At 44.6% G+C, this 24,968-nt stretch overlaps 2 protein-coding genes across 2 annotated transcripts in view; both read right to left on the bottom strand.

Moving 5' to 3' along the window:
* SRPRB (SRP receptor beta subunit) overlaps positions 1 to 1,087 on the bottom strand; it is a 34,171-nt gene extending 33,084 nt beyond the window's left edge. The window contains exons 1-2 of the mRNA XM_021069470.1: positions 872 to 1,087; positions 172 to 266 (exon numbers count right to left, since the gene is read on the bottom strand). Coding sequence (XP_020925129.1) covers positions 172 to 266; positions 872 to 1,025 — 249 coding nt within the window. The 5' untranslated portion in view covers positions 1,026 to 1,087. The remainder of the gene's footprint in view (positions 1 to 171; positions 267 to 871) is intronic.
* Positions 6,518 to 24,968, bottom strand: part of TF (transferrin) — a 39,945-nt gene continuing 21,494 nt past the window's right edge. The window contains 6 exon segments of the mRNA NM_001244653.1: positions 6,518 to 6,722; positions 11,214 to 11,400; positions 13,397 to 13,581; positions 18,722 to 18,786; positions 20,233 to 20,377; positions 24,296 to 24,454. Coding sequence (NP_001231582.1) covers positions 6,661 to 6,722; positions 11,214 to 11,400; positions 13,397 to 13,581; positions 18,722 to 18,786; positions 20,233 to 20,377; positions 24,296 to 24,454 — 803 coding nt within the window. The 3' untranslated portion in view covers positions 6,518 to 6,660.

Raw genomic sequence — 24,968 nt, 5'->3', positions numbered from 1 at the left:
GTAGAGAAATCCCAGGTTATTTTGAGTTTTTCAAGAGTCTTTTCATTTTCCCAAAGGAGTCAAGAATTAACTCCCCAGCTGTCAGCATCAGCTCAGTAAACCTCACAGGAATAATGGGATGCCCTAAGTTTTCCTATCAAGTTTAAGAAAGGTGAAAATCAAAGCATTTACTCTGACAAAGAGCAATGTTTTCCCGGAGTCACAAAGGCCAACAAGAAGAACCGCCCTTTGACTGCTCCTTCTGCTCCGGATGAACTTCCAGAACACTGTGGAATAGAAAAAAAGAACCAAAATTACGCCTTGATTACGCGTGTGTGATTGGGTTGGGGAAAATTAAGAGAAGTCTACCACAGAACACCTCATTCACCTGGAGTTTACTCTGTTATTACCACCATTATAATCATTATTTTAGTAACTCTGCTGAGCGCCTGCGACTATTAACTGTCAACTTTTCTGTATCTGCACCCCCTACCTCGACTGCATACTCTTCAAATGCAATCCGGCTTTATTAACCCTGTATCGCTGGCTTCTAGCTCAAACACAGGATGCTCAAACTTGGAGAGAAGACCCTTTGAGTCTTGGCAACAAGAGCAATGGAAGTGGGGAGAACCGCGTGCCTAGGCAAAACAGGGTCTAGTAACCCATGCCCGAGGACTGAAACTTGACTCCTGGGGTCGCGGGAAATCCTCTTTAACGTAGCGCTACTCACGCTGCTTCAGGCAGAAAAGCAGGGAGTTGTATCGAGTGAGTCTTCCTCTCTAGACGCCCCCCAGGTGGCACCGCCACACCGCGTCCGCGGTCGGCACAGCCCAGTCCAAGATCGGATCCCCGCCTGCCCTGCACCCACCTAATCCACCAGCCCCCTCTTTACCTAGCGTCAGCAGCACCGCGACGAGCGCCACCACGACTGACAGCAGCGTCGGGTCCCTCTGCTGTAGCTCCTGCCGCAAGGAGTCCAGGTAGGGATGGAAGGCGCCCCCCATACTGCCGCCATTCCCCATCCGCCGGGAGTCTGCAGAAGCCATGTCTGAGTACTTACACCCGGCACTGCAAAAGCGACGTGGCCCTAGGCTCTGCGCAGGCGTGCGAAGCGGAGCATCACGGGAGTGGTAGTTCCTATGTTGTATTTCCTCTTTCCGAGTCCGGGATCCTGAAGGTCCTGATGGGAGTTGTAGTTCTCTGGGACAGTGTGTTCCCACGGAGAGATGGGCAGTCAGCCGAGGTTTGTGTGACATGTTCATCCTTTAAGATGAGTCAGATGTCTCTGCTGTCTCCATGACCGTGGACAAAATGATGGGAGAATAAAATAAATGCTCAAGAAATCTCCCTTCGTGAAACTTGTGAGGAACTCAAGCGTTTCACAAACATTTCATCGGAAAGTAATGTGGCATGAAGTGTGACAGAGGATGTAAGGCGTGGAATGGGAAGGCAGAAAGGGTCGCTTAGTCCACCTGGGTTCAGGGGAAAGCTCCTGGAGGAAAATGATAGGAACTGAGTTAGGCTCTTCAGGCATAACAGAAGAAAGGTTGCTCTGTGCAGAAGAAAATGAGCAATTCATTGTCCGTACATTGTAAATTGAAAGCTACAACTGAGATAAATACATCAAGGGAAGCAGCCAGGAAAGTCAATGGGAGGGGCAAGGGCCATTAAAAACTTATTCCTGGAGTTCCTGTCGTGGTTCAGCGGTAACAAACCCGACTGGGTACCATGAGGACTCGGGTTCGATTCCTGGCCTCTTTTATTGGGTTAAAGGATCCGGCGTTGCCGTGACCTGTGGTGTAGGTCGCTGATGCCGCTCGGATCTGGTGTGCCTGTGGCTGTGGCTAGGCCAGCAGCTACAGCTCCGATTAGATCCCTAGCCTGGGAACTTCATATGCTGCAGGTGTGGCCCTAAAAAGACAACAGCAACAAATACTGTCACTCCTACCCTAAAGTGGCAGCCACCACTCTTCAGGCAAGAATGTGGGACCAGTGTGGCCAACTCTTGAGTTTTTCAAGAGATGCCAGAAAGACAAGTTCTTAAGGTAAATTTCCCACTTTTCAAATTATAGTAAGTAATAAAAACTTGTGATACCTCATTGCATCAGATGTGGCTGGCTTAGGGACTGCTAGCTTGCAGTCTCTGTCATCAAGCAGGTGTCGTTTCAGCAGAAGTGAGAGGAGATGAAGCAGGAAATGCTGGCAAAAACCAGACCTGAAGGGACTGTGTGCTATGCTGAGGAACCTAGACTTTAGCCAGAATGCAAAAGGAAGTGTCACTGAGAATGAAATAGATGATTGGCATATCAATGGTGAGCTACGGTTTGAGACAGAAAAGTCTGGAGGCAGGGAGACCAGCTAGTAGCTATTGTAGTGTTTTAGCAAACAATGCACAGGGTCTGAACCAAAGGCAGAGGAAAGGAGGGCACAGATATTTAGAAGGCAAATGTATAGGATTTGGTGATTAATTGGATATGCTGAGTTAAGGAAAAGGAGAGTTATCAAGACTGCATCTGAAGCAGTTGCTGTGTGTTATTGGGAAGGTCAAAGGGCTTAACATAAATTGGAGGGAGAACTCAGTTGGAGGGTCTTTGGAGCTGGGGATATAGCCAGATTGAAAACTGCCTCTCTTTTGCTATAGATGGAGTTTCTAGTGCCTCTGAGAATTCGAAAATCCTATGTGGAGCAGGTGATGCAGTAAACGTATGTGAAATTTCAGCAATAAGTGCCATATTTTCATATGTAAATAAATGGTCATTAAACGTGGAGGGCCTGAAGAGTGAGGAGGAGAGGGGATCCCTATGAAGAAGCCTAAGAAGGAAGAGTCAGCAACACAGGAATAAAACGTGTCCTGGAAGTGGTCAGTGGCATCTCTGTAACAGATATGAGGGCTCGAAGGAAAAGTGAGCTCAGAGGGAACAGTGGGGGTTGGGGGAGGTGGGAATGGACCAGAGATTGTAGTAGGTGGAGAAGCAGGTGGGTAATGAGGATAATTGCTAACATTGATGAGTGTTTGTTAGGCATTGTTCTAAGTACTTTAAATTTATTAATTTGTTTAATGTTCACAATGATCCATTATCCCACTTTTACAGAGAGCAAACTGAGATGGGATTGCTCTCTGATCCCAGGCAGTTGTGTTCCTTTATGCTTTACTATATACTCCAACAGAGTACAATTCATTTTCCAGGCATTTCATTGATAAAGTAAGCAATAGAGGCTCCAGATTAAGGAAGGATGTTTAGGACATGCTGTTAAAGTAAGTAAGCCACCTGCTCTATTTTAAATTAGCATTATCATCTCAAACTGTCAGAACCCACAGTAATCTTTCCGCATTCTATTTCTTTTCTTTCTTGTGGGCCTGATTCCTAGTCTGTATCCACCATCCGACATGCGCGCGCGCACACACACACCACACACACACACACACACACACACACACACACACACACACCCCTCCTTTATAAAAATCTGTTAGGGACTAAAAATGCAAGGAAATAGGAAGGGCCAGACATGGAGAACACCTACCATAACTGTCCTCACTGTGTAAGGATTTTTAGTCCGAGAGCTGTGTAAGTAAACAAGTGCCATGTTGGCAGTGAAATTTGGGAATGAGGAAAAAAGGGTTTGATAAGACATGGCATTTTTTTTTCAATTTGTTTCCTGAGTGTTATGAAGGCAGAAGAAATGTGCACACCATCCACACTTGAATAAGAGAGTGGTGCTGCCATCCTCAGGAATGAGAGCAGGAGAGGACAGCATTGGTGGCTTCCTGACCTCTCCTGTCTCCACCCTGGGGACCCTCAGGCTTCCGGGAGCTCTGTGAGGGTGGATGTAGAGGAAGGGTGTGCAGACATTGACTGCAGCTAGCTGAAAGGGTTCTTCTCCGTGATTCTAACAGCCTAGGGAGAGTTACAACAAAACCAACATAGACAATTTTTCCTTCTCTTCCACTAATTAAAATGTCTCATTTCACTGGGTACATGTTTCCCTCTCCTGTTTCCAGTAGCTCCAAATCCTACCTCAGATTCGGGGATACCAATCATGTGATTCCCCTCCTCTGACTTATCTCTTTAGTTCTGTTACTTTGGGAAAAAATAGAGGATGTTTTTAAAAAGAGTTAAAATGAGGAGTTCCTATTATGACCCAGCATTTTCTTCTGTGAGGATGCAGTTTCGATCCTTGGCTTCACTTGGTGGGTTAAGGATCTGGTGTTGCAGCAAGCTCCAGCATAGGTCACAGATGCGGCTTACATCCAGCATTACCATGACTGTGACATAGGCCTCAGCTGCAGCTCTAATTCAACTCCTAGCCTAGGAACTTCTATATGCCACAGGTGCAGCCATTTTAAAAGGAAAAAAAAGAAAAAAAGAGCTAAAATGAGACACATTTATTATATTAAAAACAATACAGTAATGAAGTAATGAAAGATCAAAGAAAAAAGCCACAAATCACCTTAATTTTTTACCTATAATATCTGATGAACATGATTTTGGACATTTCTCTGTACATATATACTGACAAGAAGATAGTCTAGAGGGAGGAATAAATAAAAATGAACCGAAATTATTTTTAGAGACTATAATAGGCATTGGTGGGTTCACAGCCCTTAGAACAGTGCCTGGATTATGGTAGGCACTTGGGGCTTTGGTGATAAAATTAGAATGGTTGACTCATTGCAATAAGACACACCACACACCAAAGGAATGTGGGATATCTCACCAAACAAAGGAAAAGAAAGAATTATCATAAGATTTGGGGTGGGTGTGGCATTTAGGTGGATATGACTTAAGGCAGAGTGTTGCTAGGCTCAAAGCAAAGCAGGCCTGAGCATGGAGAAAGGTGAACATCAGGTCTGGACTGCAACGTGGAGCCGGCGTATGTTTCCTTGGGTAACAGAAAGTCGAGAGGTGTAGACCATTGTGTCCAGAAACCCCCTACCTGCAGCTCTGCCCCTGAGTGTAAACCAAGGCTACAGTAGAAGTTAGGAAACAAAGGGGCAAACTGGAAAGTTGCTTAGAGGGCAAAATCAACACAGCTTGCTGCTGACATTGGATGTGGGATGAGGGAAAATTGTGAATTGAAATCTGACTCCTCTGTTTAAGACTCCCGTGAGTGGGTAGCAGACCGTGTCTTTAACGATATGAAATATGTGGAAACAATGATTGGATTAGGACAGCGCGGGGGGCGGGGTGTCTGGGGGCTCAAGATGATCACCTCACTTTTTTACTGTTGGGCCTCTGATTGTGGTGTTATAGTCGCATAGATGCACAGGCAGGAGGAGCTGTGAGTGTGGGACACTAGAGACCCGGGTCAGAACTGTAGCTGTAGATGCCCAGGAGTTGTTCTTATTGCTTAGGGAGGGCCTGAAAAGTGGGGAGAGCCCTGGGTCAAGAGAAGAACCCCATGAGTTCCCACTGTGGTACAACAGGATCTGCTGCTTCTCTGCAGCACCAAGACACAGGTTCAATCCCTGGCCTGGCACAGGAGGTTAAAGGATCCAGCATTGCTGCAGTTGCAGCGTAGGTTGCAAGTGTGGCTTGGATCTGATCCCTGGGCTGGGAACTCCATATTCTTTGGGGTGGCCAAAAAGGAAAAAGAGAGAGAGAGAGAAAACCCATAGGAAGATTACCCTACATTTCAGAGCTGGTAGGATGAGCCCACAGTAAGACCACAGAAAGGAAAGACAACCAGAGCAGAGAGCTGCCGTGTCAGAGAAGCTGGAGGGAGTTCTGAGGAAGAGCGAGTGAGTGGTCAGCCATATCAGGTGAATAAACAGACTCAGGGATGAAAGAACTAATTGGTTTGCACAGCCAGCAGGTGGGCAGTGACCTTGACCAGAGGAGCTGTGGGAAATGAGTAGAGCAGAAGACTGATTTCTCTATGTTCAGCTGATAATAACAAGAGAGGCATGGAAAGAGCGAGGCTCCACCTTCCAGGAGTTCCACTAGGGGAAGAGGAGAGAGGGCAGTGACTGCCCTGGGAATCGGGGTCAAGGGATGATTTTTAGCAAGAAGAGGTCCCAGTGATTCACTTTCCTAAGCAATGAGACTCAGGACCTCAAGTATACCTCATGATTATGTAAAATATTTTTTAAGGAGTTTCTGTAGCCTAGCAGTTAAGCATCCAGCATTGTCACCGCTGTGGCTCGGGTTCGATACCTGGCCCAGAACTTCCACGTGCTGCGAGTGTGGCCAAAAAGTGTATGGATATATATATATTTTAATATATAAATCTTCTATATTCTTTTTCTATATTGCCTTGAGCACTCTATCTCAATACTTACTCTATATTTTCCTTCCTGCTCCTTCCCCAGCAGTGCACACCTACACATATGCCCACACACACACACAGCCTCATATGCTTGATTCTATTATAAGACCCCTTTTAGAAAGGATTTCTACTTGGACTGTACCAGGAGATGTGGCTGTGGGAAAGAGCAGATGAATCCTGAACTCTGAAGGAAGGGCTAATTGCACATATATTTAGTCAGATGGTATGAAAGAGATCCTTCCAGAACAAACATTTAGGAAAAAATGAATTTTTTAAAAGACAAAAATGATAATAATTTTTATTTTTTTTTTGTCCTGCAGAGGTGCCACCACGAAAGTGTGAAGGCAACCAAACCACTCAGGCCAGCACAACCAGAGGGAAGCTTATGGGTCCCGTGAGCTCCCGTCTCCATCAGGTGGTAGTCTCCACTCTTGGATTTTTAGCACTGTGGAAAGTACAGGCTTCCAGGAGTTCTGTGGGGGCAGAGAAGAGAGGTAGGAGAGTTAAAATATACCTGGATTTTCTGTTGAGTAAACGAGCAGTTAAGGCTGATACAAGAGTGCTCAGACTCTTTGCCCTGCTCTTCTAACTGGTGGACTTGGCCATTCTCCCAGTGGCCTCCTCCCCTTCCATGCACAGCTCCTAGGCCTACACCGGGAAGGGCCCCCCAGCAAGGATGGTAACATGATTCCACTGCCCTGCATCATCCCCCAGCTTGTGTCTTATGGGTGAGGCTTCCACATCTGAATCCATGTGGCTGGAAGGAGCCTGGGAGGACTGTCTTCTTTGACCTCTTTCTGCAGCTAGGAAACTAACATTACAGGATCCACTAAGCACCCATCACCTGCCAGTTTCTGGGCTGGGGGCTGGGGATGGAGTGGAGTCCAGCAGAGCCAGAGTCTCCCCTCGATCATGGACGGTATAGGTTAGGGAAACAAAACCTGGGTGCTCAGAACCATGGCTGTGGACAAGCACGTTTCTTGCACCAGAATTATGTGGGCAGCTGTTAAAATCCAGAAACCCTGAACCTGGCACAGACTTGCTAAATTGGTATCCCCAGGACCATGGCTCACAGACCTGCACGCTGCAGGTGGAGAATAACTGCCCTAAGGTTACAAGGTTTTCTCCCACACCTTCCAAATGATTCCAAATGATTCAATGATATGCAACATAGCTATAGTGTGATGATGTGTTACTGTTCTCCAATTCTTAGAAAGCTGGTGTTCTAGGTAAGTACAGGCATACCTCATTTTATTGTGCCTCGCTTTATTGTCACTTTGCAGATGTAGTGTTTTTTACAAATTGAAGGTTTTGGGTAACCCAGCATCAAGCAAATGCTGTTGGCGCCATTTTCCCAATAGCCTTTGCTCACTTCATGCCTTTGTGTCACGTTTTGGTAATTGTTGAAATAATTTATGCTTTTTCATTTTTCTTACATTTGTTATAGTGATCCAAGATCAGGGGTCTTTGATGTTACTGTTGTTCATTGTTTTGGGGCCCCACAAACCATGCCCATTAAGATGGGAAAATTAATTGATAAATGTTGTGTGTGTCCTGACTGCGGCAGCAGAACAGCAGTATTGAAATTAGGCCAATCAACAGCCCCAACACTGGCCTCTAAGTGTTCAAGTGAAAGGAAGAGTTGCTCATCTCTCACTTTAAATCAAATGCTAGCTGTGATTAAGCTTAATGAGGAAGGCATGTCATCGCTTCTCGGCCTTTTGGCTAAGATCAAGTGTAGGAAGGCATGTCAAAAGCCAAGAGAGGCCTCTTGTACTAAACAGTTAGACAAGTTGTGAATGACGAGGAAAAGTTCTTAAAGGAAATTAAAAGTGCTACTCGAATGAAAATACAAATGATAAGAAAGTAGAACAGCCTTATTGCTGATATGGAGAAAGTCTGAGTGGTCTGGATAGAAGATCAAACCAGCCCCAAGATTCCCTTAAGCCAAAGCCTAATGCAGAGCAAGGCCCTAACTCTCTTCAGTTCTATGAAGGCTGAGAGAGATAAGGAAACTGTAAGAGGAAAGTCTGAAGCTAGTAGAGATTGATTCAGAGGTTGAAGGAAAGAAGCCATCTCTATAATATAAAAGTGCAAGGTGGGAACTATGTGTAGTCACTTATGATGGAGCATGATAACGTGAGAAAAAATATATATATATGTGTGTGTGTGACTGGGTCACCTTGCTGTAGAATAGAAAAGTTGATGGGACACTGTAAACCAGCTTTAATGGAAAAAAATAAAAATCATTAAAAAAATAAAAGTGCAAGGTTAAGTAGCAAGTGCTGATGTAGAAGCTGTAGCAAGTCATCCAGAAGACCTAGCTAAGATCATTAATGAAGGTGGCTACACTAATCAACAGATTTTCAAGTAGACAAAACAGCCTTCTATTGGATGAGAAGTTTCCATCTAGGATTTTAGCTGGAGAGGAGAAGTCAAATCCTGGCTTGAAAGCTTAAAGGACAGACTGACTCTCTTGTTAGGTGCTAATGCAGCTCATGACTCTAAAGCTGAAGCCAGTGCTCATTTACCATATCCAAAATCCTATGGCCCTTAAGAATTATGCTACATCTACTCTGTGTGTGCTCTAAAAATTGAACAACAAAGCCTGGATGACAGTATGTCTGTTTACAACATGGTTTACTGAATATTTTAAGCCCACTTTTTTTAATTGAGACCTTCTGCTCAGAAAGAAAAAGATTCCTTTCAAAATATGAATGCTCATTGACAATGCACCTGGTCACCCAAGAGCTCTGATGGAGATGTACCAGGAGATTAATGTATACATGTCTGCTAACATAATACGCATTCTACAGCCCATGGATCAAGGAGTCATTCTGAATTTCAAGTCTTATTCTTAAAGGAATAATAAGGTCAAAACTGCCATAGGTAGTGATTCCTCTGAAGGATCTGGGCAGTCAACTGAAAAACTTCTAGAGGGGAGTCATCATTCTAGATGCCATTAATGACATTTATGACTCATAGGAAGACATCAAAACATCAACATGGACAGGAGTTTGGAAGAAGATGATTCCACCCCTTGTAGATGACTTTGAGGGGTTCAAGACTTTAGTGGATAAAGTGCACAGATGTCATGGAAATAGCAAGAGAACTAGAATTAGAAGTGGAGCCTGAAGATGTGACTGACTTGCTGCCATCTCATGATAAAACTTTAACAGGAAAGGAGTTGCTGCTTATGGATGAGCAAAGAGAATTGTTTCTTAAGATGGACTCGGCTCTTGGTGAAGATACTGTGAAGATCGTTGAAGTCACAATAAAGGATTACATAAACCTATTTGATAAAGCAGCAACAGGGCTTAAGAAGTTTCACTCCAACTTTGAAAGACGTTCTACTACGGGAAAAATGCTATCAAACAGCAAAGCTACAGAGAAATGGTTCATGAAAGGAAGAGTCAATCGATGTGGCAAACTTCATTGTTGTCTTAGTTTAAGAAATTGCCACATTGTGATGATCGTTGTACAACTATAAACATAATAAAATTCACTGAGTTAAAAAAAAAAAAGAAATTGCCACAGCCACCCCAGCCATAGGCAACCACCACCCTGATTGGTCAGCAGCCATCAACATTGAACCAATACCCTCCACTGACAAAAAGATTATGATTCACTGTTGGCTCGGACAATGGATAGCATTTTTTAGCAATAAAAAAGTTTTCATCAAGACATGTGCATTGATTTTAGTTTTTTTTTTAGACATAATGCTATTGCATACTTTATAGTATAGTGTTAAGTATAACTTTTTTTTTTTTTTTTCTGTCTTTTAGGGCCGCACCTTCGGCATATGGAAGTTTCCAGGCTAGGGGTCCAATCGGAGCTGTAGATGCCAGCCTACGACACAGCCACAGCAATGTGGGATCTGAGACGAATCTGCAACCTACACCACAGCTCATGGCAATGCCGGATCCTTAACCCACTGAATGAGGCCAGGGATTGAACCTGCAATCTCATGGATACTAGTCAGATTCGTTTCCGCTGCGCCACAATGGGAACTTCAGTATAACTTTCATATGCATTAGGAAACCAAAAACCATAGAGTTCCCATCGTGGCTCAGTAGTTAATGAACCCGACTAGTATCCATGAGGATGTGGGTTCAGTCCCTGGCCTCACACAATGTGTTAAGAATCCAGCATTGTGGAGAGCTGTGGTGTAGATCACAGATGTGGCTCGGATCTGGCGTTGCTGTGGCTGTGGTGGAGGCCGGCAGCTACGGCTACGATTCGACCCCTAGCCTGGGAACCTCCATGTGCTGAGGGTGTGGCCCTAGAAAGACAAAAGACAGGAAAAAAAAAAAAAAAAAAAAAAAGGAAAGGAAACCAAAAACTTCATGTGCCTTGCTCTATTGCAATGGTCTGAAACTGAACCTGAAATGTCACTGAGGTATGCTTGTGGTATGTATGGCAACATTTAGAGGTACCAGAACTTATCATTGTTCAAGATAAGCACATGTAAAAGAACTCTCTGCAATCCTGGAAATATTTTCTTTCCTCATTTATATGGAGCCACATGTATCTACTAAACACAGTATAGCTAGTGTGACAAAGGAACTAAACTTAAAATTTTGTTTAGTATTAATTAATATAAATGTAAAAAGCCACATGTAGCAAGAGGCTGCCTTTTTGAACAATGCAGCACTGTACAAAAAGGCTTTTAGAGCAGAGCAATGAGCATGGTCGCACAGCTCTCTTCCTTTCGTTAGTAATAGTATGGAATTCTTCATGTCCAGCCTGTCCTTATCTCAGTGCCCTCAGCCCGTGTCCCCTTACCATTGGCCCATGCAAGTAGCCTTTCATTCATGCTCGGATTGAATTGTCCCCCCATTTGTATCACCGTGTCCATTGGTCATCTCCTGGGGACCACAGCCCGCTCCTCCTTTTGTATCCAGCACCCAGAACCCCGAGCGTGTTTGCTTTGCAAGGTTCCCCATGCTGTTCCTCTTACTCACTTGAGGTTGAGCATTTTCTCAGGTTAGCCACAGCCGTGATGTAGTCGGCTCCTAAGTAGGATTCATACGTAGTTTTGCCAACTCTGGCCAAACATTGGGTGTCATCCCTGAAGAGGAGGTCCTTGGTATTTGACTTGAACATGCAAAAGCTGCTTGAGCAGTCGGTTACATGTCTTCCAAATTGAGCCTGTCAAATGGAAGGCAGGTGCATGAGGACCATGCGCTGGGGACACATGGATGGCATGGGGGTGGCTGGAAGCTGGAAACCAGCTCTGGGGAGAAAGGGGAGCTGCAGATGATGACTTAAGATCTTCCCTCATCCCTCACCTGGCATTTGCACAGTTATGGAGCCTAAATCCATACTTCCATGAGGCCCCAATGTGCTCCATAAGGTCCATCCTAGTCCCATCTCCTTGGAGAAGTCCCTCTCTCCCAATCACTCTCTGCTAACTTCTCTGTTCTCTCTTCCCCACTTCATTGGCCATGGCCCTGGGGAGCTGCTTCCAGAAAATCAGAGGACAGAAACATGTCCCTTTTAAGTATTATTCTCAAAGAAGATATCAAATATGAGCCACCCAATGAGGGGTGGTACACGTAGCTGTTAAACTTTCATGTTTGCACCTTTGATCCTGTCTTGATAAGAGGCTTGACTCCTCCAGGTCTTCTAGAATTATAAGTGAAATAATGATTACAAAAGATTTAACATTCCATATAACATCTAGGAAGTGCTAGTCATAAATGTCAGTTTACCTTAAGAGTATCGTTTATCTTAAGAGAACTCACAAAGGTGTGCTATCTTAATTAAAAAAAAAAAAGAAAACTGGAGTTCCTGTCATGGCTCAGTGGTTAATGAATCCGACTAGGAACCATGAGGTTGCGGGTTTGATCCCTGGCCTTGCTCAGTGGGTTAAGGATCCGGTGTTGCCATGAGCTGTGGTGTAGGTCGCCGACTCGGCTCGGATCCTGCCTTGCTGTGGCCCTGGCGTAGGCCACCGGCTACAGCTCTGATTAGACCCCTAGCCTGGGAACCTCCATATGCCGTGGGAGTCTCCCTAGAAATGGCAAAAAGACAAAAATAAATAAATAAATAAATAAAAAGAAAAAGAAAACTAATGGTAGATCAACAGGCAGGAAGCTGTCGCTGAGGGGTGGGGGATATTGTGGGTTGAGGAGTCTTTCAGGCTAGAGGGCACAAGCAGCCCCTATCCGCCACAAGGCTGGCCCTGGCTTGTTTATTTTCCCCTGACAAGCTCCCAAAGGTAGGGTTCCTGATTTTTTTCTGCCTGTTGGAATGGTTCTCACTCTGCCTAAGCAAGAGAAACACAGTCCACCTTTTATGACTTTTATCAAGAAGGGCTGAGAGGGAGTTCCCATTGTGACTCAGCGGATCTGACTAGTATCCCTGAGGATGCAGGTTCCATCCCTGGCCTCAGGCAATAGGTTAAGGACCCAGTGTTGCCGTGAGCTGTGGTGTAGGTTGCAGCCGTGGCTTGTATCCCACGTTGCTGTGGCTGTGGCCAGCAGCTGCAGCTCCAATTCGACCCCTGGCCTGAGAACTTCCATATGGCACGAGTACAGCCCTAAAAAGCAAAAAGCGCGCGCGGGGGGGCGGGGGGGTTGGCACTGGGAAACGGGATCAGTTGTCTTTCTTTTTTTAAAAAAGGCAGGAGTTCCCATTGTGGCTCAGGGGGTTAAGAACCTGACACAGTGTCCGTGAGGATGTGGGTTTGATCCCTGGCCTCAGTCAGTGGATTAAGGATCCAGTGTAGGCCATAGATGCAGCTCAAATCCAGTGTTGCCATGGCTGTGGCATAGGCTGCAGCTGTACCTCTGATTCAACCCCTAGCCCCAGGAACTTCCATATGCTGCAATTGCAGCTGTAAAAAGAAAAAAACAAGATAAATGTGAGGAAAATGAGGGTACAGCAGAGTAAGGTCAAGGTTGAGATGGAAGGTAGATGCTTGGACCCAGGGACATGTGCATCAGATGGGGTCTGATCTCCCATGAGCAGAAGATATTAGCAGAGCCAGTCCTGGGAGAGCAAGTTCCATAGTCCATGCCCTCCCTATTCTAACTTCCAGGAAAAGAATGCTGGAGTGTGGGCTGGTACTCAGCTGTGACTGTGCACCAATAATCCACATCCACCCAGGAAAAAGGGGTTGGAGGTACCTGCTGGTCCATACCTGCTGTTTAAGTAACTCCTCAGCAACACAGGTCACTTTATCATCCCGTGCAACCACAGCATGGTTTGGGGCTCTGGCCAGGTGGCAGTTCTCAGCATTATCCACAGGCTCCCTGGCGCCGTTCTGGCACAGCAGCTCAAAATCCATCTGCTTCAGATCTTTTGCCCAATCATCCTTGTTTTTTCCTGGATACAGAAAGTGTGGGTCAGCTACAGCTTTGATCAAAGCACCCTCATTGGTGGATGTGACCAACCCACTGGTGTGTGGAAAGCCTGGTTTTAGTGGCTAGCAGGGCTTCCTGTGATGTAGAGAGGAGAGACCTACCAGGAATTCCCAGGGACCATTCCTTTCAATCTGCCCTCCCAGCCAGGGTGGAATAAACCACATTTTGCAGATGATGTTCAAAAAGATCTTCATTTCTCCTAAACTCCAAAGCATTAGGACCTCTTGCTCCAGCACCCGAAGAAGTGACCCTCTAAGCAGGTTGACAGTCTCTGTGCACCAGCAAGCAAAAGATCTTTCCCCGGAGACCCTTTTGGAAGGTGGCCAGATGTCTGAAATTGGGTTCACTTGTACTAGTTCTACGTGAAATGCATGCCTGCCTCTGTGTATAGGTCCATTCCCTCTCCTCAGCCCCTTGCTTCATCTTCTCTCTACTCTTTCTGAAAAAGAACATTTCACCCAGTCTCATAGTTTTAAGCTCCTTCCTCCTGAGGCAAATATAAGTTTTCCCATTTTTTTGCTTCTCTCCTAAAACGCAGGATTGCAGTCTTTTTCTTAATTTAATTTTCCCTTTATTTTCTCATTGACTTGAACAACTAATATATGAATTCACTATCATAAAATTTTAAATTTAGGAGTTCCCACCATGGCTCAGCAATTAATGAGCCCAACTAACATCCATGAGGACACAGGTTAGATCCCTGGCCTCACTCAGTGGGTTAAGGATCATTGCCATGAGCTGTGGTGTTGGTCACAGACATGGCTCGGATCCTGAGCTGCTGTGGCTCTGGCATAGGCCAGCAGCTACAACTCCGATTAGACCCCTAGCCTGGGAACCTCCATATGCTGAGGGTGCTGTCCTAAAAAGACAAAAAAAAAAAAAGTTTAAATTTATTTATATAAGTAAAAATACCCCTTTTCCTACATTCCCCAAATGTACACTTTTGGTTTTAATAGAAAACTCCAAATTCCCTGCCTCTCCTCCCACAGTACCTGCACACATCTTTGCTCACCTTTCAATATTTCTCCTTTCTTAGCAGTCCCTTCAACTCAACACCTTCCATATGAAATCCATACTTATTCTCTCCAAATCCATTCTGTGCTACTTAGCAATTTAAGCATTTATTCTATACTATGTTCTTAGCCCTCCGCAAAACACAATCTTATTGAAGGGGGAAATAGCACACATACCAAAAGCAAGAATGCAGGACACCGATAAATAATTTTTTTTTTTTTTGGTTGCATCCACAGCATGAAGAAGTTCCCAGGCTAGGGACTGAACACATGCCACAGCAGTAATCCAAGCCACAGAAGAGAAAATGCTAGATCCTTAACCCACTGCACCACCAGGGAACTTCCAACATTTTATATTTTGTGTAACACTCTAAATGTGTGAGCTAGGGAGCCAGCCCTGAGCAAGCACATTGACTCGGCAAGGCAAGCTGGAGAAGATGTCTTCAGGTGAGTCCTGTTACATGTGTAGGATTGAGAGGAGAAAGGACCACTTCTCTGGGGCGGGTCCGGAAAGACTCAGGGACAGAGATGTGCCTTGTGTTTCTAATGGGTGGAGGGAAACAGCCCCACTGGGACAGAGTCTTTGGGCAGTCAGGCTGAATATGCCCAGGTCCTCAAGGCTCTGAGTGTGAGATGAAGTGGGGCACTTAGATGGGAAGAAAAATGGGTCTACGAGAATTTCTGAATGGAAATCGATGTTGATGTATGCACTGAAATAGGACAATTAGGAAAAATGAGCTGAGAGGCGCTTTGGTTTGAGTAAGGAGCAGTAGGCAACTAGAGAGGATGATAAATTTTCTCTCCAGTAAAAATAATGCTTGTTTACTGTGGCTGCTTTGTAAAATGCTGCTTAGTTTAAGGAAGAAAACTTTGAAACTCATATAATCCTACAGCATTCACTTATCAACATTGGTGCCTGTCTTCTAGTGTCTTTTCTAGACACTCATATAATGTGTAGACACATAGGCACATAATTAGATCAGAGAGTCCACATGCCTTTGTATCCTGATTCTTCTGTATCACAAAATACCATAGAATTTACACATATTCTGAAGAAACAAAAAAACATACTGACTGAAAGACTCATCTTGGCTTGACTGGCAGGGCGTATAATAAAGTCCTCTGTAGGGGAGTTCCCGTCGTGGTGCAGCAGAAACAAATCCAACTAGGAACCATGAGGTTGCAGGTTCAATTCCTGGCATTGCTCAGTGGGTTAGGGATCTGGCATTGCCATGAGCTGTGGTGTAGGTTGCAGACACAGCTCAGATCCTGTGTTGCTGTGGCTCTGGCGTAGGCCGGCAGCTGTAGCTCGATTCGACCCCTGGCCTGGGAACCTCCATATGCCATGGGAGCGGCCCTAAAAAGAAAAAAAAAAGTCCTCTGTAGGGGCAGAGGCTGTGTGAAGAGGACTAAATTTTGAGAGAAGTATAAGGAATTTGGATTTATTTAGTGAGGTTGCAGTGCCAGTGTGCTTCGCACATAAAATGACTATGGGGCAAATAGAGATCTTAGGATGTTATTTAAATGCGAGGTAGGTCTCCTCTCTAAATTCCTCTCAGGAGCCAAGTCTTTTGAAGTCATTGCAAAGAGAATTGAGGCCAAGAGAGGGGCGCCCTCATAGATAAGGTTACTAAGAGAAATCAAGGTGTGACAAAGAACCAGCCTAGGGTAACACTCAGGTAGCCGGAAAAAGGACAGCCCTTAAAGGAAAAAGCAAAAATAACAGGAGAGAGGAAAGAAAAACGAGTCAAACTAATATTCCTTCAAGTAAATCCTTAGCTATGTCCATGTGCCCCATACTGTGGTTGGTGTTGGGATGTAAGAGGAGGAAAAATAGAACTCAAAGGGTCCCTGTAGCCAGTGTACTACAGAATGTGATGAATTCAATAATAACAGCGCTCTGGACAGAGGATTCTGCTCTGGGATGGGATGTGCCATCTGGAAAGGCTTCTTGGAGGAGCTGGTCCTGTACTAGTTCATTCTAAAGGAATTGTGGGAAAAATCTGAGGTTGGGTGAAAGGGCCTGAGGGAGGGAAGGAAGTAATAACTGTCTGGACTGTAGGGGGTGCTCTAAGCGGTTAGTGATACAGAGTGGGCAGGTGGGACGCTCATTCTTACCAACATTTTTAAGATTTTTTTCTTCTTTGTTAATGCCATGGCCTTCTGATCTTCACTCACTAGTTTTAGTCCCCATTGATGATCCTTGCTTGAAGCAATCATTACTATATTGGTTGCCAAATGATAGTTTTTAACCTTTACAATTATTTCTGTGACTATAATTAGCATTCCACAATAAGGAAGATCTTTCCCTTATACTCATTTGTTTAATCTAGGTGGACTCATGAGTTCTTATTTTAGTCAATGGGTTATCACTTACTACTATTATTATTTCTTTTAAGGTTCAAAATGTCCCAGATTTGGCCAGTGGAGGGCTTTCCCAATGGCTCCTGTGTGCTTTGATACATTCCATTCTGTGAGGGCTTCAGCAAGATGTTCCAGGTTCACCTTGTACTTTTCTTGCCCAAGCCCCAGCATCAGCTATTTTTCCAAAAGGCCTTTGGTTCCTTCTATTGGAGAATGGTTCTAGAAGTCAGGGTCATGTTGCTCATTGCTACAGGAGTGCCACTGCCTATAAGGTTTTTTTTTTTTTTTTTTTTTTTTTTCCAGTGGACCTATAGTATATTTAAATATCTATGGACCTAGAAATATGGGAACTAGTTATAAAGGACCTTTTGAAGATAATTCACAAAATTTGAATAGGGGAATTCCTGCTGTGGTACATCGGATCAGCAGCATCTCTGGAGTGCTGGGACACAGGTTTGATCCCTGGCAACTGTGGCTTGGATCTGATCCCTGGCCTGGGAACTCTATATGCTGTGGGTGTGGCCAAAAAAAAAATTTGAATAAAAGAAAGGTTTTTAAAAACAAATGAATAGGGACTGTGGACATGATGAGCATTAAATCCATGTTAGTATAAATTTCCTGATCTTGATCATTGAATGTAGGTTTGTAAGAGAAAATCCTTGTTCTTAGGAAATGTGCACTGATGTATTTAGGGGAAAGGAGGCACAGGGCCTGCACCTGTGCCTGCTCGTGGGAGAGAATTCCAGGCCACTGGGAACCCCCTGGCCCTTATCATCCTGCATACCCAGGTGAACACATCTCTTTTCACTGAACAAACGGGTTGAGAATCAGTGCTCTAGACCCTGACAGTCACACTTCCGTTAGGTAGGATAGGATAGGGACTCAGACCTGGGTGATTCAAAACAGGCCATTTACCGATTACTAAAAGAGGAGGCCTGTGATCAAACAATGAAGACACAAGCAGGTACCAGAGGAATGCTCTTCGGAGCATCTCCCTATAACTTTTTTCCCATGTAAATAAGGCACCCCCCAGAACCAATCAGAGGAGCCAAACGCCCCTCCTCCCCTCACAGAGATCAATTTACGCACGCACGCGTGGTTCAGGGAGGTGGGGACAGGAAATTAGGGGGCCTGGGGCAAGAGAAAAGGAGTCCCCAAACAGATTCGTGATGTATTGGTCTGCAGCCGAGGCCAACCCCTACCCCAGGGCGGCCTGTTTGCTCTGTGGGTGTGAATAAAACGTGCTGCACACTGCTACCTGACTCTAGATTGCAACCTCCAAGGCAAATGGCAGGAGCCTTTTTCGCTAGGGGAGATGGACCAGAAAGCCTCATTAACAGACCAAGATCAGCGCTCTGCGATGTTACACTACGGTGTCAGTTCGAGGGAAAATTCCCTTGACTTAGAACCGCTCCCATGCTGAGACCGCCTGCCTTCATCTCTGAGCGGCAAGACCACTGGGTCTATCCCAGCGCTGCTGCAGCACCTCCCGGCCAGAACAACCTCCCGCCAGATCACCTCCCGCCATCCTTGTGCGGCAAAGCCCGCTGGCTCTATCCTGATGCCGCTACAGTGATTTTCGGCCTCCAAATCCTTGTTGTGTGTAGGCAAGGACCGAGGGAGAGACCAGCGCAGAACGGACGAACCTGACACTTCCACAAAGACATCCTGAACACACGTGCACCAGCCACCCTGCTGTATGGGGACAAAGGGTTGTGTCCGTACCGTCAGTGTTCTGCTGGACAACCTGATCCTTCACAAAGGCCACATCTCCCTTCTCAACCAGACACCTGCAGAGTCCCAGATAGAGAGAGAGGAGGAAGGAGGTCAGAGACATGTCTGTGATTCAGGAAGGTCACCTTGTGGAACCAGGGCTGGTCATCTGATATCAGCAATTATGACTCCCATTTTATCACGAATCTATTCTCCCTCATCATATATTATTAACATTAAGTGATAAAGAAAAAGAAAACAGAACCTCTGATATGCTTTGTAGTTAGTTATTTCAGTTCTACACACTAAATTCCAAATTCTGGCACAGAGGTTTCCTAGCTTCAACACAGATAATGGAGGGGGCAGTTTTTCAGTAAAGTGATTCTTTTTCACAGTCTACTTGTACAACTGGAAACTTTAGGAATGTGAATTATATTTACTCTAATTCACAAGATGGTTCTACCTGGAAAATTGGGATAATCTGCTTTTTCCTTCACTACTGAGAAGTTCAGTTACAATACCACCATCAATTTGAAGTTGATGGATTCATAAATTACCAAGTAAGATGGGCCTAACTCAGAAGGATAGTTAAAAAAGTAAAAAAAGTCAAAATAAAAATCATAAAAAAAAGTAAAAGAAAAGTCATAAGGTTCACAGCTGTCTCTTAAAAATAATAATAATAAAAAAAGACTCCATGAAATAGAACTGAAACTGGGGATGTATAAATCATATATTTCACTTTTGTATATTTCTAGGTGAATGTGGTTGTACCTTCTGCATGGAAGACCATGAGCCAGACACTTGACTCTTGTGTTTATTCAACTGTGGTAGGGTTTTCTCACCTTGACACTAGTGACATTAGGAACTGGATAATTCTTTGTTGTAGGGTGTTCTTCTGCGCAGGCAGGATGATTAGCAGCCTCTCCCATTTAGACGCTGGTAGCACCCCTCAGCCCCACTGATAATTAAAAACATCTCTAAGGAGTTCCCGTTGTGGCTCATCAGGTTAAGAACCCGAAATAGTGTCCATGAGGATGTGGGTTCAACCCTGGCCTCGCTCAGTGGGTTAAGGAGTCCAGCGTTGCCAAAAGCTGTGGTGTAGGTGGCAGATTCGAGTCAGATCTGGCGTTGCTGTGGCTGTGGCGTAGGCTGGCAGCTGCAGCTTTGATTCGACCCCTAGCCTGGGAACTTCCATTATCCTGCACATGAAACCTTAAGAAGAAAAAAAAAAAAATCTCCAGACACTGCCAAATGACCCCTGAGGAGCAAAATGCCCCCTATTGAGAATTTCTGACCTCCCCATACTGCCAGTCTTTGCTGTCTATGCCACCCAGGTCTGGAGACAATGTCCGGGAGGGACCTGGACTCCCCTTCACACAAGTTTCTACATATGTTTGTAAATATGACACCTTGACTTGCAGGACTAATGGGCTAGGATCATAAAATCTCACCTGAGTTCCTCAACAGGAATCTTACCAGGGCTGGGATTATTATTGTTTCTGTATCAAGATTATAAGACTCACCTGAAAGCCCCTGTGTAGCCATAGTATCTCTCATGGTTGTTGGCTAAGCATTCCCTTCCAGGCGCACGTTCCGAGCCGATACACAGAGCACAGAGACTGGAATTTCGCTGAGACCCAGGGGCACAGCCTTCACCGAAAAACTGATCTGGGCAGAAGGACAGAAGAAAGTCAACTCTTCCTGAGTCAATATGAGTGAACTTTATCTACCACCTAACAGGCATATATGGCCCGGGATAAGAAGAACATATTCATTCTGTGACTTGCCACCAGCTCGGGACCTGCCCAGCTATATGCTTTAAAAGGAAGCTTAACTGAGGCTGGGAATGGTCCATGACCATTATGGTGGAGGGGATTCCATGGTCATCCTGACAGTGTCCTCTTTCACCTAAAGAGAGATGGCATGGAAATGGTAGGAAAATTGACATAGTTGGAGGTCCCGTCATGGCTCAGTGGTTAACGAATCCGACTAGGAACCATGAGGTGGCGGGTTCAGTCCCTGGCCTTGCTCAGTGGGTTAAGGATCCGGTGTTGCCATGAGCTGTGGTGTAGGTCGCAGACACAGCTCGGATCCTGCATTGCTGTGGCTGTGGCGTAGGCCGGCGGCTACAGCTCCAATTGGACACCTGGCCTGGGAACCTCCATATGCCGCGGGAGCGGCCCTAGAAAAGGCAAAAAGACAAAACAAACAAACAAACAAACAAAAAAAAGAAAGTTGACATAAAAGGGTAAAATTGAAGGTCTCACTCCCTGAGGTTGTGGCACTTGTTTTCAGACATCTCCTTTGCCTACCATGTGTTAGAAGAGCCTTTAACAGAATTTAGAACTCGAGGCTCAATAAAGTGCTGGGGAATTTCACTCATGGTTCACCTGCTCCCCAACGGCTGTGTAACTGCCATGTGGCTCAGGAGAGCAGAGGGTGGGCAACAAGACTCCTGAGTGTCACCCCAGCCACGCTTTACTTCCTGGCAAACTGGTGTCACTGAACACGTCAGTGCAGAAGTGTGGTCACATCTCCAAATCCGCGCCCCACCTGCCAACACACAGGACTTGCCTGGTTCCTAATTGTCTTTAGAGGGCTCTTCTTTTAAAGTAGCTACCTCTATTTGGAGGTGGCAGAGAGGAAGTACTCAGAAAGCTAAAGTAAGAAAGAACCACGAGAAAACAGGTCCATGGTGAAGTTATGTGCAGGTTTTAGGGGACAGAGCTAAGCTTATACCTGAAAATATTCAAAGGACACAGAGAACAAACTGATTTCCACCCCTTCAGAGGGGCCGGGGAGCAGTCACTCGGTGAAACTGCCAAGATCTTAAATAGCCCTGAGGGTCCCTCCACCACATTGCCAAGAAAGCCCTGTGGTTTGCTTATGGCTGACTGTCCAGCCAGTGGCCATTTCCCCTTGTTTATTCCTAACAAGGATCAAATTGCTTTTTTCTTGTATTAATTTTTATTGAGATATAATTGACATATAACATGATATTAGTTTCAGATGTATCATATGATTTGCTATTGTGACTATACTGTGAAATGATCAAAAATAGGTCTGTTTCCAGCCGTCATTATACAGGATTAAACATTTTTTTTCTTTTGGCTAGGATTTCAAAAACTATGGTGAATGAAAGCAGTGACAGTGGCATCTTTTGTCTTGTTCCTGATCCTATGTAGAGGGAAATCTTTCAGCTTTTCGCTGTTGAGAATGCTGTAGCTGTGGGTTTGTCATATATGGCCTTTATTATGATGAGATATATTGCCTCTATGCCCACTTTTGGAGAATTTGTATCATAAATGGATATCAAATTTTATCAAAAGCTTTTACTGTACCTATTGAGATGATCACAGGATTTTTAGTCTTCAGTTTGTTAATATGGTGTATCACATTAAAATTTTTTTCTTGTGATGAAAACTTTTTTAAAATTATAGTTGATTTACAATGCGCTAATTTCCACTACGCAGAAAGTGACTCAGACACATATATACGTTCCCTTTTTTTTTTTTTTTTTGGTCTTTTTTCAGGGCCACACCTGAGGCACATGGAGGTTCCCAGGCTAGGGGTCTAATCAAAGCTGTAGCCGCTGGCCTACACGACAGCCACAGCAATGCCAGATCCAAGCTGTGTCTGCGACCTACACCACAGCTCACAGCAACGATGGATCCTTAACTCACTGAGCGAGGCCAGGGATCGAACCCGCAACCTCATCGTTCCTAGTTGGATTCGTTTCCACTGCACCATGATGGGAACTCCCCACATATATACATTCTTTTCAAAATAGTCTTTTCTCAGATGAGGCTCGGATCCTGAGTTGCTGTGGCTGTGGCATAGGCCTGCAGCTATAGCTCCAATTTTACCCCTAGCCTGGGAACCTCCATATGCTGCGGGTGTGGCCCTAAAAAGCAAAAATAGATAGAGAAAGACAGAAAGAAAGATAGAAACAAAGAAACAAAGAAACAAAAAAATAAAATATTCTTTTCCATCATGGTCTATCCCAGGAAATTGGATATAGTTCCCTGTGCTCTACAGTAGGACCTGTTGTTTATCCCTTCTAAATGTCATAGTTTGCATCTGCAAACCCCTAACTCCCAGTCCATCCTCTCCCTCCCCACCCCTTGGCAACCACAAGCTGTTCATTTTGAGAACTTTTACGATCTCTTCTCTGAGCAACTTTCAAATATGCGATGCAAATACAGCATTATTGACTATAATCACCAGGCTGTACACTACATCCCCATGACATTTATTTTATAACCAAAGTTTGTACCTTTTGACTACCTTCACCCATTTTGCTTACCCACTCCCTGCCTCCAGCAACCACCAATCTGCTCTCTGTGTCTATGAGCTCAGGTGTTTTGTCTTATTTTTCTTGGAGTCCACATATAAATGAGAATATATGGTATTTGTCTTTCACAGCCTGACTTACTTCACTTAGCATAGTGTCTTCAAGGTCCATCCATGTTATTGCAAGTGGCAAGATTTCTTTCTGTTTAATGACTGAATAATATTTACTGTATATATGTATGTGTGTGTATGTGCATACATACACCACAATTTCTTTATCCATTCATCCATGATGGCTACTTAGGTTCTTTCTGTATCATGGCTATTGTAAATAATACTGCACTGAATACGTGGATGCATATATCTTTTCGACCTAATATTTTTGTTTTCTTCCAGTAAATACCCAGAAGTGAAATTATTGGATTGTATGGTAATCTATTTTTAATTTTTTGAACAAAAATCTAGTTTCATTTAGGGAAGAAACACACTCAAATAAAAGATGACATTTCCCAACCTCTTTTACAGCTAAATGTGACTATGTACCTAAGTTCCAGGGAATGAAAATTTAGCTAAAGTAATTAGGTTAGAATTCCTGAATGGTTCTTTATTTTATTTGTTTATTTATTTATTTGTCTTTTCTAGGGCTGCACCCGTGCCACATATGGAGGTTCTCAGGCTAGGGGTCGAACCGGAGCTGTAGCTGCCGACCTACGCCAGAGCCACAGCAACGCAGGATCCGAGCTGTGTCTGCGACCTACACCATAGCTCATGGCAACGCCGGATCCTTAACCCACTGAGCAAGGTTAGGGATTGAACCCACAACCTCATGCATAGTTTCTAGTCAGATTCGATAACCACTGAGCCATGACGGGAACTCCTGAATGGTTCCTTTAATAAGGTGCCCTGTACTTCAAAGCCCTTGTTCCTTGTTTCTTGAGGTTGCCTGTTTCATGGATGTAATGGCAACCATGGGTAACCTTGAAGATGGGGACCTCAGGCTCAGAATGATGCAGCAGGGAGAGAGAGGAGCCTGGGTTCCCAGTGACAGTACCATGGACTGCTGTCTCTGGTCTTTTTCATGAGACAGAAAAGTAAACATTCATTCACTTAAGCTGTTAGGTGCAACTGAAAAGAGCCATTCTGATCCAGCTCCCAGCCCTACCATTCCTTCAAGGATATTTCCTTGACATTCACAAAATCAAATTGCATTACCATAGAATGAGGGCCACAGCATTTTATACCACACTCTTTCCAGCACACCTTTTTCCACCTGGCTCCCGAGAGTCCACTCACCAAATTTACAACTGTTAATCTTGTTGTAGAGCAGACCCATGGGGATGTTCCAGCCAGCAGTTCTATCTACTGCAGTGTGGCAGGACTTCTTGCCCTTTAGATTGTTCCAGTTGAGATCAGGACCTGATGATTTCTTAACCACAGCCACAGCCAAATACCCTATAAGAAAGACACCAGAAAGGGAACGTTAACACCTCTGGGCCCTCCAGAATGTCGTCTGCCATCAAAGCCTGCTGTCCTTTATGGAATAAAATTATCCCAAATCATTCCTTTTCTCATTGAAAGGGTCTTCCCAATCATGACTGAGGGAAATGCAATCATTCCAGGAGATGGAGGTTAATCTGAACTTAAAAAACAAAATAGTGAGTATATATTACCATCAGAGCAATGTCTGGTGTATAACTCTTCTCCCAAAGCATGAAGCTACTGACATAAACTCACCCTCCACTGTGGAATTGCAGAGAGTGGATACTGAAGAGTACATAGAACTCCAACATTCTATACATTAATGATTATTAGGAAAGAACAGTAAGTGAGCAAAAAACCGCAGGAGTATTCTAGCCCGATGTTTTGCGATAAGAAGAATACAGGTTTGCATCAAAATGAAACTGCAGAATTGAAACTGTCAAAATCAACATAGCTGCCATCTTGAGCAGCAAAAACACACTGGTCT

The sequence above is a fragment of the Sus scrofa genome, chromosome 13 (genome assembly GCF_000003025.6).
Source record: "Sus scrofa isolate TJ Tabasco breed Duroc chromosome 13, Sscrofa11.1, whole genome shotgun sequence".
Classification (NCBI taxonomy): Eukaryota; Metazoa; Chordata; class Mammalia; order Artiodactyla; family Suidae; genus Sus; species Sus scrofa.
Note: the sequence above shows the minus strand (reverse complement) of the source record. Positions and strands in the feature narration are given on the sequence as shown.